The following is a 17,215-nucleotide window of genomic DNA, read 5'->3' as shown; positions in this document are numbered from 1 at the left end:
AGAGACCTACGGAGTGCACAAAAGTTGGAGAAGCCACAATGAGAGAAAGAAAAAACCCTCCAACCATTTCAAATCCCGGCCACTTCCAGGCTGGAGCTGCTGAGCGCACAGAGCAGGAGCTGGCAAAGGCTACAGCTGTGTCCTTCAGATAGAGTTGCTTTGAGGTGGCATGGCAGGGGAGAAGAGGGCCATGGTGGCCCCCAGACCAGCAAGACCACTAATAGGGTTCCTGTGGACCCACACAGGAGTGAGCAGCCACAGCAGCTGAAAAAAAGGAGCCACTCAGAGGCCAAGGAGTCATCACAAAGGACTGGAGCATGACCCGTCCCATGGGAAGTGTTTGCGGCACGGGTGGTGGGGGAGATGGGCCCACCAGGAGAACACTGGGCACAGCAAGGACAGCTGATCTGCCCCCAATCAGCAAAGGACCACTCAGAGGAGACTGGTCAGGAAGAGACTGCAGTTTGATGAAAAGACTCAGGCCCAGACCAGAGTTTCTACACAACCCAGGTGCACTGGATTTCACTAGAACTGGAAGTACCTATAAGGTGAACCATTAAAACCTGAGCTGCACAAAAAGCCCCCCCAGGGAATCAGCAGCAAAGCAGCAATTCAGCTCAACCACAGAGCTCAAGTACTGGTCTCCACAGGAAGATCCTCCATTTTAGAAGTAAGTAAAGGACAGCAAATTAGTTCCAGTGCAGAGTTTGAGTGGTGGGAACAGTAAATAATCAAACACAGAACTGAAGGAAAAAACAAAGTACCCATTACCAGAGACAAAGTTTGATATTAACTAATAAAGGTCTCATTTCACCAAAGAACACCTATAACACCTAGCAGGACCAGAAGTCCCCTGGGCTACCAAACTAGAAAGGGGGGAGAGCCGGGGGCCTCAGCCATGCCCCCCAACACCTGCAACCAGTCCCCATGGTGGGGGCCTGGGGCCTCAGCCACACACCCCTGACAAGCGCAACCATTCCAGTGACAACCACTGAGTCACCGCAGGAAGTGCCCTGGGCTCCCCCGAGCTGGGCAGTGGGGACTTTGGGACTCAGTCACAACCCCCAGCACAAGCAACCAGCCCAGTAATGACCACTGAGTGGCCTCAGGAAGCACCCCGGGCTCTCCTAAGCTGGGGCAGTGAGGCTGAGGGCCTTGGCCACACACACCCCCACCAGCAACCAGCCCAGCAATGACCACCAAACCGCAGCAAGAAGGGCCCTGGGGTTCCTGAGCTGGGGAGGTGGGAGGCAAGGGCTTTTGCCACACTCCCCTGACATGTGCACCCAGCCCAGCAATGACCAAGCCACTACTGGAAGCCCCCTGGTCTCCCCTGTGGGAATGTGGGGGTGCCACAGGCCTCAATCCCACCCCTCCTCCTTCCTCCATCCCATTTCCTTCCCCTTTCCCCTTTCCCCTCTCCCCCTCCCTCCCAACTGCTCTGCAACATCATAGAATGTAAAAAAAAAAAAAAATTTAAAAAATTTTTAAAAAAATTCAAGTCACTCCAGGAAGCCCACTTATACATTATCACCTAATTAGTAACATAATATACTCATGAAATATCATTTAAATCTCAATATGAAGCAGTAGAAACACAGACAGGATAAGATTTTTAAACATTTGTTACATTATCCTTACATTTGAGAAATTTAATAAAAGAACTGATCAACAAATCTTTTAGTTACTATTTTTAACTTTTTTTTTTTTTTTTTTTTTGGTGGATGGCCAGAACAGGGATTCGAACCTGTGACCATGGTGTTATAAGGCTGTGCTCTAACCAACTGAACTAACAAATTAGCCCCTCTTTTAGTTACTACTGAGAGAGATAATACTTTACAACTTAATAGTTATACTTATTACTTAATTTGTACTTAATTGAATAATTTTACAGTCCAATTTCCCACTCCTTTACTCATCCTATTCTGTACAATTTATACTCTCAGAAATTAGTACTACTGAGAATGCCACATAAAACCACAAAAGCAATTTGTATGTTTGATATCTTTTCCATATACTAATTAAACTTTTAAAACTGAAAAACTACATTAAAAATGTATATTTGATTGACTGCAAGCAAGTTTCAGGGAATTTGGGGAGGCAATGGAAAATGTTATAAAATTAGACTATGGTGACAGGTGCACAACTCTATAATTTTATCAAATATTGAATTGCACACTTACAGTAGGTAAACTGTATGACATGAAAATTAAACCTCAATAAAGCTGTAAAAAAATAATACTGGTTTAAAAATGTGTTACGGTTTTGACTTTCTAATTTAAATAAGTATGAACACAACACAGAAAATGTAGAAATGGGAAAGATTGAGGCTTCATTCCACCATTTCATGAACAGGGCTAAATGGGCCAGGGATGACGATTCTAAATATACACAGTACATGACATAAGACCTTTTTTGCTGTCTCCTTTTGACTGACTTATTACAAATGAAGGTGTCCCTAGAATACGGGCTGTTAATGGAATCTATGGAATGAGCTTCAGAGAGTTAAGATACAACTTTCAAATTTTATTAAATATGTGGGTGTATACATTTTTTTCTTAATTTTCCTGCAAAAAATGTCCATACTTTTATCAGATTTTCAAAGGGGTCTCTTCCCAAAAGACTTTCGGAAAAGTTGCCTTACAAAATTAGCATTGCTCCAAGCAGAAATAAAGTTCAAAATCAAAGTTTTTGCTCTGTTCTGTGTGTAAGATGTGGCTAAGAGAATTGTTGGATACAGAGATTGAACTTGGTTTTTCAACACTGAAGAATATCTGTGAGTTTCAAATTTCCATATTCTCTGTTTCCATTACTGTAGAAATTCAAGAGTCTTAACTGACAATACCTATGCAAGAGAATCTTTGGCCAACAAAAAGTTGTAAGTACAAAAAGTAGAAAAACAAAATGAAACACTCAAAAGCAGTGTTAACACCATCTGAAAAGTAAAATCACAACATGACTTTTTCATACGGAATGGGTCTCAACAAATCTTTCGCTGCATTTCAATACATTTTCTTTTTTTCTTTGGCTTGTTAGCTCAGTTGGTTAGAGCACTTTTTAAAAAATTTTACTTCTCAAAATACATTGTAGTTCATTTTCATGCCCCTTTACCTGTTCCTCTCTTCCCCCTCCCCACCTCCCTCACCCCCACGTCGTATCTGTTCACTTGACTTAAATACTTAAAGGAATTTTTGTGGTTATTCTGTCTTCTTCCCCCTCCATCAATACATTTTCAATAATCAAAGTTTCCTTATATTAAAAATAAAAGGTCTTTTATTATACTCTGTCTAGCCTTTTCTTTTTAATGTTTTTAATTGTGAAATCTAACACATATTCAGAAAAGCAAATAAAACAAGTATACAGTTTAATGAAAAAACTGGAAAGTGAGCATCTATGTGACCACCACTCAGGTCAAAAATAAAACATTACCCCAGGAGAACCTTCTATCTCCCCTCCGCCCAATGCCCCTTCTGAATCCCTCCCACTGTCCAGCTTTTTAAATAACTACTAAAAAGCATCCTATATCGTAACTATATAATAACAGTTTTGCCTGCTTTTGAACTTCAGATTTATCCAAGTTGTTGCCAGTACCTGCAATTTGTTCATTTCTCTTACTATGTAGTACTTCGTTGTATATATTCCACAGCTGACGTATCCTTTCTTCCAATGACGGACATTTGAGTTGCTTCAGGTTTTTGGATATTGTTAATGCTGCTATATAAACACTCCTGAGAACATATCCTGGTGCGCATAAGCACATATTTCCGAAACAGAGGGATTAGTAAATCACACAGTATGTGACCTGTTTCCCTACTATGTAATGACAAACTGTTTTCCAACGTGCTTGTACCAATTTCCTAGCACGAGGGCAGCAGCACTCTCACTGCTCCATACCCTCACAAGCACTGCATATTGCCAGATTCTTCATTTTAGCCAATTAGGTGTAGAGAAATGTTGGCCTAGGTTTAATCTGCATTTCTCCCAAAATTAATGAGGTCGAGCACATTTTCATATTAGATTGAGCATTTGGACTTCCTCTTTTCTGAAGTGTCTGTTCAATTATTTTGCCCATTTTTCTATTGGAATGTCCATCTTATTCCTTTTTGAGTTGTAGGAGGTCTCTAACATTTTGATATAAGCATTTTGTTAGATATACATTTTACAAATATCTTCTTAGTGGTTTCCTTTTAAAAATACTTTGTATCGAAATATATATATAAAAAAACACATATATTTTAAGTGTAGCTTACTGCATTTTCACAAAGTGAACACAACTTTGTAACTAGTACCAGATCCAGGAAAGACATTACCGACATCCTATAGCCTCCTTATACCCCACACCTAAGTCAGTCTCTCCCAAAAGACAAAAACGATTGCTGACTTCTTATACCGAACATTAGTTTTACATGTTCAGAGGGCCTTTTCTCTGTTAATTGTGTCTTCTGATTGTGATAAATTCTTAATGTTAATAGAGTTAAATTTCTTATTCTCTACCTTTACAGTCAGTGCTTTTTGTGTCCTATTCAAGAAATCCTTCCCCACTCCAAAGTCACAAAGGTATTTTCTTAACTTATAAGAACTTTACTGTTTTGCCATTAACAGTTAACTCCATACTTCACCTAGGTTTAATCTTTATCTGTGGTGTGTGGTAGGAGCCCAATTTCAATCTATTCCACATGGATACTCAATTGTCCCAGCACCACTTACTAGAAAGACTGTCATCCCCTCACTGACCTCAATCATAAATCAAGAGAAGGTCTGTTTCCGGGTCCTCCATTACATCTCGCTGGACTGTGGCTTACCCCTGTACCGCTACCACAGGGTCTTAATGGCTACAGCTTTATAAAAAGTCTTGACATTTGGTAAAGCAAGTCCTTCCCCCTTGGTATTAGTCTTCAAGAGACAACTACTTTTGGCTCTTCACATTTCCCTGTTAATTACAGAAACCCCTTATAAAGTTCTTGTTTAAAAAACCAAAAACATAAAACCTGGTGGAATTGCAGTGAAGTTTTGATCAATTTTAAAAACAGTCACATCTTTACAAAGTACTTCTCTCAATCCATGAATTGGTTTATATCTCTTCCTTTTTTAAAGACTTCTTAATTTCCCTCAATAAAGTTTTATTATTTTCATCACAAAAGTCTTACATTTCTTTTCTTGGATTTATCATAAGGTACTTGATATTTTATGACACTATTATAAATAATATTTCGTTTTCTGAGCAACTGTTGCTTATTTACAGAGACAGGATCAATTCTTATGTACAAATTTTATATGCAGGAACCATACTCTCTTATTAATAGTAATAATTTGTCTATAGGTTCTTTTGCATGTTCTACATACATATTCATAACATCTGCAAATAAAAAGAAGGGTTCCCCCCCTGATTTTTATATTTTATTTCTTTTTCATGCCTAGTGCACTGGTTAGGACTTCCAAAATAATGTTGATGAAAGCAGTAATAGTAAGCACCCTTGTTTTCTTCCTGATCTGAAAAGGAAAGCTTTCAATTTTACCAATAAATATGATTTTGGGTCTCAGTGTCATGTAGCTACCTTTTATCAGATTAAGAATGTTCTGTTCTCGGGCCGGCCCGTGGCTCACTCGGGAGAGTGCGGTGCTGATAACACCAAGGCCCCGGGTTCGGATCCCATATACGGATGGCCGGTTTGCTCACTGGCTGAGCGTGGTGCTCACAACACCAAGTCAAGGGTTAAGATCCCCTTACCGGTCATCTTTTAAAAAAAAAAAAAAAAAAAGAATGTTCTGTTCTCAGTCTGCTAAAAATTTCTTAAAATCAAAAATGGATTTAGAATTTAATTTAAAACTGTTTCTGCGTCTATGGAGAAGATCATGAGATTTTTCTCCTTAATATGCTAATATGAATTGCCTTGATATATTTTGCTAGTTTAACAATATATTCTGAAAAATCACTCATCAGTTCATGAAGATTTTCCTAGTTATTTTCTATAGTACTCTATGTATCATAGTTTATTCAGCTAATGGCAGTTATTTCTAAAATTTTACTATTATAAAAAAAACCCTCAATAGAGAACCTGGTGTATATGCAAGTGTTTTTTCCATATTATGGAGGTGTATCTTCAAAATAAATTCATAGGAGTAGGATTGTTGGGCCAAGGGAAAATGCATATTTCTGTTGTTGTTGTCAGATATTCCTGAATCCCCCTCCAAAAGGACTGTACCATTTTCTATTCCCACCAGTAATTAATGAGTAGCTGTCTCCCCACAGCCTCAGCAACAGTAGTTTTAATTTGCATGTCTTTGATTATGAGTAAAGTTGAGCATCTTTTTATATTTTTAAGGGCTATTTGTACATCTTGGTGTATATGTATATGTGCATTATATTTTTATGTCTTTTGCCCAAGTTTCTAATGTGTTTGCTGTCTTTGTTATCACAAGTTAAAATTTTCTTTAATATTAAGGATGGTAGTAGCCCTTTGTCTTTTTTACATTGATTATGGCTACTTTTTGACAGTCAAAAGGTGACTGCTAGGGCCGGCCCAGGGCTCACTTGGGAGAGTGTGATAACACCAAGGCTGATAACACCAAGGCAACGGGTTCAGATCCCTATATAAGGACAGCCGGTTACCTCACTTGGGAGAGCGTAGTGCTGACAATACCAAGTCAAGGGTTAAGATCCCCTTACTGGTCCTCTTTTAAAAGAAAAAAAAAATGTGACTGCTTATCCAACTTTCAAAGTCAACAACAGATTCTCCTTTTATGATAAACTATTTTTTCCAGAGTAAACATTAACTTTTTCTACCTTTAGGTGAATCAGTTTCATAACCTAATTGTCTAGAGCTTTTAGTTGAAATGATAGTGTTTATATTTCTTTCCCCTTACCAACAAACTTTTTTGCCTTAGACTGTAATAAGGTTTAATCTAACTACTAACTATATTTCAAACAATTTAATATGGAGGCAGTAATTTCAAGGCTGAAGATACTTAATTTATTCAATTCTTCTCTAATTCAAGGTAGGGTGTAAAACATTTCACCCCAGAAGAGCTGCAGCTCATATGTAATTAAGACTACAGATAACACAGAGAAGTGTCTGTTCAAGGTACTCCACGATGGTTTCCAATGGGCTCTCTCCCTGCATGGTCAACTCCTACACACCCTTTGAGTCTCTGTTCTAGCTAGACTGCCCTTGCTGAACTCCCTCAGCCCTTTTTTGCTCATCTGTTATATACTGTGCATGCCTGTGGCCATGATGATATACTTTTGGCTCTGCCTATGCTGACTACATAGTAAGCATCCTGAAAGATAGGTCCGGATAACTGTTCACTTTTGTATTGTTTACACTAGTAAATAATATATCTTTATGGAAGAAATATTTTGTTAAAAGAATATATGTATTTTATAGCTCTAGAAGTTATTATGCTCCAATAAACACATGGCCTGAAAATATATATCAATGCACAGCCTTATAATATGCATAAAACAAGATAAAATTACTAGGATAATATGATACCATCTGCAGTTCCTGGGTTGGATGAGAAAGGTAGCAGGCAAGGCAATATATTAAAAGCAAGATTTCCAAATGAAGACTATATCCAATTATGTAAAGTGATATGAGAATAAGTAACTATATTCATAAAACTTGAAGATTGCAATTGGGATAACAAAAGAAATCATAGACGATCCAGTGTAAACTATACTTTTCCAACTAGCTCATTTGCTATCAAATCTAGAGCAAGGATCAGAAATAATATTCTTCCATGCAGAAAATCTGCATAAATAATAAAAAGCCCACATTTATAGGGCACTTATCATGTGCCAAGCACTGTTCTAATCCTTTACATACATGAGGGTATTTCAAAAAGTTCATGGAAAGATTCTCATTATCTTTTAATTCTATTTTTCCACAAAATTTTTGAAGTTCCTTTATGTATTCCGATTTCCATTGTTTTAGATTTATCACACTTGTAGATAAATTCATATATCCAGTACTACCAACTCAGTCTCTCTGTCATCCAAATATTTTTTTTTAGTGCACATTTCTTTGTGCTGCCAAAATGTAATAAAAAAGGATATACACGATATTACTTTGCATTATTTTGGGAAAATTTTTAACACAATTTAAAATAATGATATTGCTCAAACTGGCTACAATATTTGGTAGATGGCTGATAACAAAAGAAATGTGTCTTAAAATCTGGCAATAGAAAATCTTTGCAATTTGCAATGTATATAAATGAAACATTATGGAGACAACATTTATTTGTTTGAATTACTGAATTCAATTTAGAGGTAGAAACTGTACTAAATATTAAAAATACATACACCATTTCTTTTAATTAGCAATTAATTAGCAGGTGAGAAACATAAGTCTTCCAAGCTTTCAAGAGAGAGTGTTTGAAATTATAAGAAGTTTGTTTATTTTTCAATTATCTTAAAAGTTTGAAAAAATCTGAGGAGCCATTATCTTTTACATAATATTATATCTAGGTCTGCCAAATAAAAATTATACCTGATTAAAGTTGTTTGTATACGCAGAGGTTATGAGTACATTGACCCATTTTATTTTTATTTTCTTTATTGACAGCTATTAGAAATTTAGTATTTTTCATTGCAGCCTATTTTTCTGTTATCAGAAATATGTGATTTGAAGCACAGTTGACTTGCAAGTGTCACTGTATTACATTTTAGAGAAAAATAATAAACACATTGGCAAAGCTTGGATGAGTCTGTGGGCAGGTGCTTCATATGGAGACATAGGTAAAATGGGCAATCCATTATCTCCTACAGCAAGCAAGGAAGAGTTATCAACAGGTGTTGGAGTTGAAAGGTGAACTGCCGCAGTATTTTCAAGAAAGAGCAGGCCAGATGCTTTGAACATGAAGAGCTGCAGAACAGCCTACTTAACTGACATTTCATGTGAAACAGCCTCTGCCAGGCTCTGGAGAAAACCTTTTCACTTCAAGTCACAGGATTCTTGGACTTGAAAGAAATTAAATTATAAAAGGACATCTTGAAATGTTTCCAAAACTGCTTGGGTTTGAGAGCAAGAAAGAAAACCAACAAATCCCAAATCTGCTGAAAACCATCCAGGAGAACTACAGAACAAAATCAAACAGTATTTTCCTTTTCTTTCAACCAAATATATGCCTAGGTAGGGACTATTTCTCTGATCTGCCCTGCCTGAGAACTTGAGACTTGGAAAGATGAGGAAGAACTCTGTGAGCTGCTGTTTAACCATATTCTTTAGATGATATTCATTGCTTGGCCCCTAGACATGTTCAGGATTTCTGTGAAAGAAGGTGCCCTGATGTTCATAAAAAAGCAATGAAAACTTTGCCGCAGTTTTCAACTTCTAACATGAGTGAGCAAGAAAATAAATCACCTAATTGCAGCTGAAAATAAAATCCACGTTTGCTTATCTCTCAAGTTCAATCCAAAATTGAGTATTCATGCAGCAAAAAACAAGTATAGGTTTGACATTAAAAAAGGTAAATTTCATTCTTTGAGTTTCAAAAATAATGTTTCACTGGTTTCTTTTTGGTGGCTGGCTGGTACAAGGATTCGAACCCCTGACGTGGTGTTTTAACACTGTGCTCTAACCAACTGAACTAACTGGCCAGCCCCCAAATAATATGTTTTATATACATGTAAGCCTACGTAAAAATGAAGGACCAACACATATGTATAATAATTTTGAAACTGCTAGGCCTGTATTTGAGCTTAATCATGTCACTAAGTAGGAAAATGTTTTTAAAAATCTTATACAAAATTATATCTGGACTACTTTTTAATTCATATTGCTTAAATGAATAAAATAGCATTCACTAAAATGATAAAATAGTGATCACTATTCAACAGTCAATAAATTTTCAGGTTATAAATAATAAGTTGTGTTATAAGGCTGTGCTCTAACCAACTGAGCTAACTGGCCAGCCCATTATAAACAACAGTTGTAAACTTATGTCCTCTATTTAAATAAAATCTACCAAGACTACCTTTAAAGAAATTAATTTCCATTTTGGCTTAAGCCAGTTATTTAACAGAAACATATTGCGTTTGCCTTATGAGATTTAAAAATTTTGAAAAGGCAAGAAAGAGACTAACACCAAGAAAGATAAGCTAAGCTTAACTACCTTTATTTTTTTGTTTTCAAGGAAAGTTGGCTAAAAAATCATTTTTAGTTTTAAAAGGGAAAAAACTACTCTTGTTCATACCATATCCACATATCTCATACCTCATTAGCTTATTAACAGTGGTAGTGGTTACCATATGCATTTGTCAAAACGCATAAAGCTGTAACACTACAGATGGTGAATTTTATATATGCAAATGATACCTCAATAAACCTGACTTTAAAAAAAAAGTCAAAACAAACTTACAATTAAGTAAGTTATATAAAAACAAAGGTAATAAAAAAAGTCATAACAATTCCTAGAACCACCCTGCCATGGTAAAGTAGATGCAGCCTAGACATCACTAAAATCTTGCATTCCCTTGCAGTCATGAGGAAAAGAAACTTCCTGCTCTACAGTTAAAAGTCAAATGTCATCTTGGTATTTCTATGAAATTTTCAACAAATATAATTTTACAAGTTATCTTTCAATGACAGTTATAGGCCCTGAACAATATGATCTCAAACCAAATACAGCTGATTAAATTACACATACTATTTCTTTTTCTTTTTTTTTTTTTTTTTTTTTTGTCTTTTTCGTGACCTGCACTCAGCCAGTGAGTGCACCGGCCATTCCCATATAGGATCCGAACCCGCGGCGGGAGCATCGCCGCGCTCCCAGCGCCGCACTCTCCCGAGTGCGCCACGGGCTCGGCCCCACATACTATTTCTTTTAGGGAAAAAAATTTCAGGGTATAGAAAGGTTCAGTAAGCCTTCTGTATCTCTGAAATGAAATATAACGATGCTATATCAAAATACAAAAATCTATTGAGTTTGGGCTTAATTTTCCATAGCAAATGGATTTGATTTATGGTAGAAGTTTCTTTTCAACTCAGCAAGCTGAACCCTATAAAGACCTTACTCTGTCCCTTTCTTGACTTATATGATCTGCCTGAAGGGTCTTCTTTACTACAGAAGTACAGCAATTTAGCAAGCAACCAAATCAGACAGAGGTTTATAGAATTGGAAGCTACATCAATTACAGTATGTGGTTCAAAAACAGAATAAAAATTACTGAAGTCAGTAAAATAAAAAAATAATTGACCTCACTATCTCAGCAATCTTAAAATTTGCTACAAATATGACAAAAGCAAGAAAAATATAGCTCTCTTCATAAAGCAAAGTAGACTGGAAATAATGCCCTTGTACCAAAGAAACATTATTAACAATAACAGCTACCATCTATAGAGCCTGTAATTTTTCCAGTAATCCTATGGTATAAGTATTGCTATCCCCTTTTAGAGGTAATGATGACGAGATCCACAGCCACCACTAATATTCAGCATATAAAAGGTAATCTTCACAGAAACTTTACAGACTAAGGCACTGTCATTATCCCATTTTACAAATAAACAGAGGTTCAGGTTAGTTTAAGAAAAACATGCAAATTTACACGACTAGTGATTGGCAGAGCCTATACTCAAAGCCCAGGTACCTGTTGGTCCAAGCCTATATTGTTCCTACTCCATATGTTTCCTCTCCAAGAAATATTAAAAATACTGGAATATTACTTTCATTATTAAGATTATCTGGATGACACACAAACTGTATTTACTATACTGTAATGCTTCTTGAGTCTATTCTAAAAATGCATCACAATATTACAGCATATTGTTATACTTTTTAAAGAGAACTAGTTACCGGAAATAAAAATTGTGCACCGTATAAGAAGAGAGTAGAGTAAAGCAGTAATTGGCAGTATCAAGAAATTTACCCCAGGGTGCTTGCCTAGGTTATTTACAAGGAGGGAAGATCTTCACTGAGATCTTCCATAAGTAAAAAAGTCTTGCCATACATTCTTTGCTTCCCTAAAACAAGATGGGGAAGAAAGGGCAATTGCTCAGTATCCATTCCCCCAGGTCAAGTTTTAACCACTACAATTAGATTAATTAAAGAAGTACTTATAATAGTATACAAAAAAGAGTTATCATAGGAAGACTGAGACTGCTATTCTTAAAAAAGACCTGCTTGCAAGGTCAGCCCGTGGCTAGCATCTAGGAACTTGGATTTTAGGAGGGCTCCCAACAGGGTTCCCTGAAAAAAATGGCCTCTGTGCCCAAATTGTCTGTGCAAACAATACGGTTTGTGCTGAACACCTGTTTTTCCTTCTGGAGTATGGAATTTTGGTGGTGATAGGTAGAGGTGCCTACACAGTCAGTCCGCAATAAAAGCCTTGGGAACTGAATCTCTAATGAGCTTCCCTTAGTAGACAACATTTCACATTTCACATGTGTTGTCACAACTTGCTGATGGAGGAATTAAGTACATCTATATGACTGCATTGGGAGAGACTACTGGAAGCTTGCACATGGCTTCCTCTGGACTTCATCTGTGTACTTTTTCCCTTTGCTGATTTTTTGTATTCTCTCATAATAAATCCTAGCTGTGAGTACAACTACAAGCTGAGTCCTGTGAATCCTCCTAGTGAACCACAGAACATGGGGGTGGTCTTGAGGATCCCTGATACAAATAGTAAGATACTTTCATACCATACTTATAAAATAGCTCCTGCAAATAACATGGCCATGAACATTTGCGTAAGATTGGCCTGGGCTCTGGAGAGGTTTTACTCCACTAGCAAGTACCAAATAAACTTCCAAACACCCCAACCTTGCATTAAGTTAAGTAACATATATTTTTAATAAGTGATACCCACCGGGAACTCTAGCAGGAAAAGAATCAGGAGACCCTGCTCCAGCACAACCCTCTTCTTCATCTTCTTCAAATTCCAAATTCTCTTCTTCACCTGGGGCTAAAATTCTTCTACATGAAAAAGGACAAAAAAGATGCTAAGATTTAAAACTAAATATACTAGTGAAGTCTTATAGCTACTCATCTCTCAGGTAAGACATTGATATACTGGTATCAATACTGATGTCAATGATATCACTGATACCAATGACACCACTCATATCGATAATATCAATGATACCAGAGTTGATATTTTAAAAAACCTAGAAATATTCGAAAAATAGGTATAAAATAGATAATAAAATAAGAAGACAAATATGGATGCTTATTTATTTTACCTTAATGGGACAGGCTGAACATCAAATGGAAATTCTTTATTATATGTAAGGATATTCTTTAAGACTAGAATAAAAAGATAAAGAAACATGAATTCTTCTATGAATCAAAATCAAAAATTGTATCTTAAATGACTAAATTTTTAATGAATTTTACTATGCATATTAATATATATATTTTAAAGTCCCAGCCTTACTACAATTCCAAAGCCACAATGCATTTGTCCATTGAAAGTCTTATCAAAATTAAAATATCCACAGTATATGCCAGGTACCAGTATTTTCAGAGTACTGTCAGATCTCCAAGAACAATAAGTTCCAGCCTCAAAGCCCTCGTGGAAAATGAATCCCAAAATAGTTCTCCTATATACAAGGTCCTAGATGAGACACAAGGTACCTCTCTGTAGTACTCCTCTGTAGTACATTAATTAAAAGATTCATATCAAAGATGACCAATTAGAGGCACATGAGCACATCTTATTCTCTGTCCTCAACACCATCAAACTGATAAAGTTTGTAGTAGCAAGGTTATAATTCTCATATTCCTTCCATGATAAAATTTATTATAATCGTATATATGTATTTACACACACATACACACAAAGATTTATCCTTAAGAGAACTCTTCAAACAACATGGTACCACCTACTGTGCTCTGGCTATGGTCAGTATATTTTTCAGTGATTACATTCTGATGTGTAAACTTAAAGAGAGATGTTCTACAATCCTAGCTACATCTGGAGACGTAGTACTGTATAAGTATGCAATTTAGTGTTTCATTTCTGGCCTTATGGGTTCCCAGGAATTACCTGAAATTATACCAAGGTGAATTCACAGCATTAACTAGGCAATCCAAAAGGCTCCCATGATTCTATACTCAACTTATTCAGCCTTCGATTTCAGAGTCTTGCAGTTTAGAGCTAAAATGGGTGTGGCATATTGGCATCCCAAAGGAGGAAATCCAAAGAGTGCATGTTGCAATTATATGACTTACTGAAACGGGAGTCAGATTCATTTATCAGACTTCTTATATATGTACTCTATTAAATCCTCCAGGGAGAAAGGAGTCTGAGATTTGTGTCTACATTCTCATTCATTCTTACTCTCTCTCTCCCCCTTTAGCTCTTACCCTTATCCTTCTTTTCTCTTTCTTTCTTCTTCTAAAAAATGCATACTGAGTGCCCATAATGTTCCAATCATTGTTTTAGGTGCTAAAGATATACAGTCCTTGCCCTCATATGGATCTTAGACACCAGTCAGGAAAAGAAGACAATAAATAAGCCAACAAATAAAATAATGTAAAACTGTGATTAGTGCTATGAAGGACACAAACAGGTGACTGTGCAAATGGAGTAAGTAGAGTAGAGGGAGAACTTTAGCTGAGGTAGACAGTGTAAGCCTTTCAAAACTAAACTGTTAGAAGACATTTGAGCTATGACCTAGGATGAGAGAAGCCATCCACAAGTAGCTCTAGGGTAAGGGCTTTCCAGGTACCAGAGAACAGGTGAGAGCAACAACCAAGGCTCTGAGGCAAAAACTAGTCTGACTTGTTCAAGGAATAGAACGAACTGTACAGCTCAACTTTACAAAAGGGAAGTGGCAGAGATGAAAGTCAGAAGGTTTGAAATCAAGTCCCGGCCCTGCAATTACACCAATGACTTGAACATTCACATAACTACTCTGAATCTGTCTCCCCAATTCTAAAATGTGAATACCACTTCTTTCATAGACGGTTGAGAGAATCAAAATTAAATAATGTATATGAAATTGCATGGGAAAATTATAAGTACCATACTAGTATAAGCCTGCAGTATTATATGGTAATTCATTCGGTCCAGAATTTTCCCTATGTAGTTGGCTAGAATCCTAGTACTTCAAGTCTCACTAAGGAGCACTAATTTTTTTTTAATTGTAAGAACATCTTTTTTAAACTTGGTTCATGATCGTCCATTGTGAGTATACCATTAATTCAACTCAGTAAATATCTATTAGTCATTGACAGTATTGCACTAGATACTAAGAGTGGATAACTGCATGACAAAAAAGACCATGTACCATTCATATCAGAAACAAAAACACAGAAATGATAATATTTTAACTATAATAAAATGGGGAAAACAAACCCTTAAAATACGTATAAAACAACATCAATAAAAAAGTTGAGAGCTATATCAGTGATTAAGAACATTTTGCATTTCTATTGTAATAAAAGAATTAAACAACATCTTTTTTTTTTTTTACATATCAATGCTTTGAAAAAGCAATGTTTGTTTAGGCATAATATAGCCTCTCATTATTTTGTTTTTACAAGTATAGAATATATTAAATATTTAACTTATGTGAAAAATTTTGGAAGAAAAAAACAGATCCTTTCTGACTTACTGAACTGCAGGATAGATTTCCATTTTCACCAACTATGGAATAACAGAGATTCTAATGTCCTTTTAAAATAGGGTTCTATCTTAAACTCTGCATAGGTTTTTCTTTCCACCAGTATTAGTAATGATACCCTAGGAGGATCTGGAGAAGAGGAGAAGTGAGTTCATAATTTCACAGAAAATATTATCATGAACAGGAAGCATACCATGGGTTGGGGACTCATGGGATCATTCAGTAGAACTTATGCACTTAGGACCACTGAACGGCAGACATATGATGATGTACTCTACTAGCAAAAATTCAGCATTCCCAGGCTGCTCTCCCAGATCAGGACCTGCCACCTTCCTGAAGCTTACACTAAAAATCACACAGACACATGCACACACATATTCAAATATCAAAATTCAAAATACATTCTGCTTTTGTGGCTGACTAGCTTCATTTTTATCATAGGCAAAACGTGCAACTGCTTCCCATCTGAAAGGTTATTTTTTAAATTATGTAAGAAGATTCCCTGAAGACATTCAATTTAACAAAAATCTGCCAAATTCATACTATATACAAAGCATTGATTTAGTCTCTGTAGGGAAAATACAAAGGTATTCACGATCTCTTTGAGGAGTGAAGCAAATGTAAGAGAATAATACAGGGCAGACTGTGATAAAGGATACAAGAAGTGCTCCTACAAAGGAGAGTTATAGAGTTTAATTATGGCTAGAAGGAGTACCTTACAGGGAAAGGTAGGATTTCTATGGTGCCTTGAAGGATAAATCAATGGAAGGGAATTTTATCAGGTGATGGTGTGATGTTTGAAGAAGTAAGTAGTGTATTACTGAGGATTAATGTAAGAAAATTAAATGACTAGTACTTTCATGATCCTAGTTTTAGTACAAATTTCAGACAGGATTTTCAAGAGATTTAAAAAACTTTGAAGAAAAGAATACATTAGGCAAAATAAACCAAGTCCAACATATCGAAAGTTACATTTATTAATTTTCCTTAGAAGAGGCTTGACTAAGGACAAGCTTGACTAAACCAGCTTGACTAAAAACACTTAAGCTGAAATACAGTCAAATGCCAGTTAGTAGAAAATATTTAATTCTGATAAAAGAATTAACTCATAACAAGTGCCTAACTTTAATATATTCACAATTACAGAGTATATCCTACTGAGATACAGTATACACATTTATGTTTCTTTAAGAAGCAATAGCAAATTTAAATCACCCAAAAAAGATTATAAGTACCAAGAAGGGAGAAGTCCAAATGAAAAGCACTATATAAATTCAAAATATAAGAAAATGACTCCCAATAATACTCTTTCCTTTCCATTACCACCCCAAATCTTCAAAACAAACACACACCAAAAAATGAGGAATAGAAAACCAATGCCGATTTTAGTCCAATCTTCCACTAATATATTGGTTAATAATCTCTCAAGAGCCTGAATTGGAGAACTATGATATTTAAGATTGATGTCGGTATTGTATCATTTACAAGTATTAGTAACAAAGTGTAGTAAAAGAGACATAGGCTGGTCTAAGTGACCCCCAAACCCCATCCTGACATTTACAAGCTGTAAGGTCACAGGCAAGTGTCAGTGTTGTCATTAGCAAAATGCAGTTGAAAGGATTTATCTAAGTACTTGGCATATA

General features: G+C 36.1%; 1 protein-coding gene across 1 annotated transcript in view; it reads right to left on the bottom strand.

Moving 5' to 3' along the window:
* AIDA (axin interactor, dorsalization associated) overlaps window positions 1–17,215 on the bottom strand; it is a 41,359-nt gene that overhangs the window by 7,555 nt on the left and 16,589 nt on the right. Inside the window, exons 5-6 of the mRNA XM_063113680.1 lie at window positions 13,185–13,248; window positions 12,812–12,918 (exon numbers count right to left, since the gene is read on the bottom strand). Coding sequence (XP_062969750.1) covers window positions 12,812–12,918; window positions 13,185–13,248 — 171 coding nt within the window. The remainder of the gene's footprint in view (window positions 1–12,811; window positions 12,919–13,184; window positions 13,249–17,215) is intronic.

Source organism: Cynocephalus volans, chromosome 11 (genome assembly GCF_027409185.1).
Source record: "Cynocephalus volans isolate mCynVol1 chromosome 11, mCynVol1.pri, whole genome shotgun sequence".
Classification (NCBI taxonomy): domain Eukaryota; kingdom Metazoa; phylum Chordata; class Mammalia; order Dermoptera; family Cynocephalidae; genus Cynocephalus; species Cynocephalus volans.
This window is presented reverse-complemented; position numbering and strand designations above follow the sequence as displayed.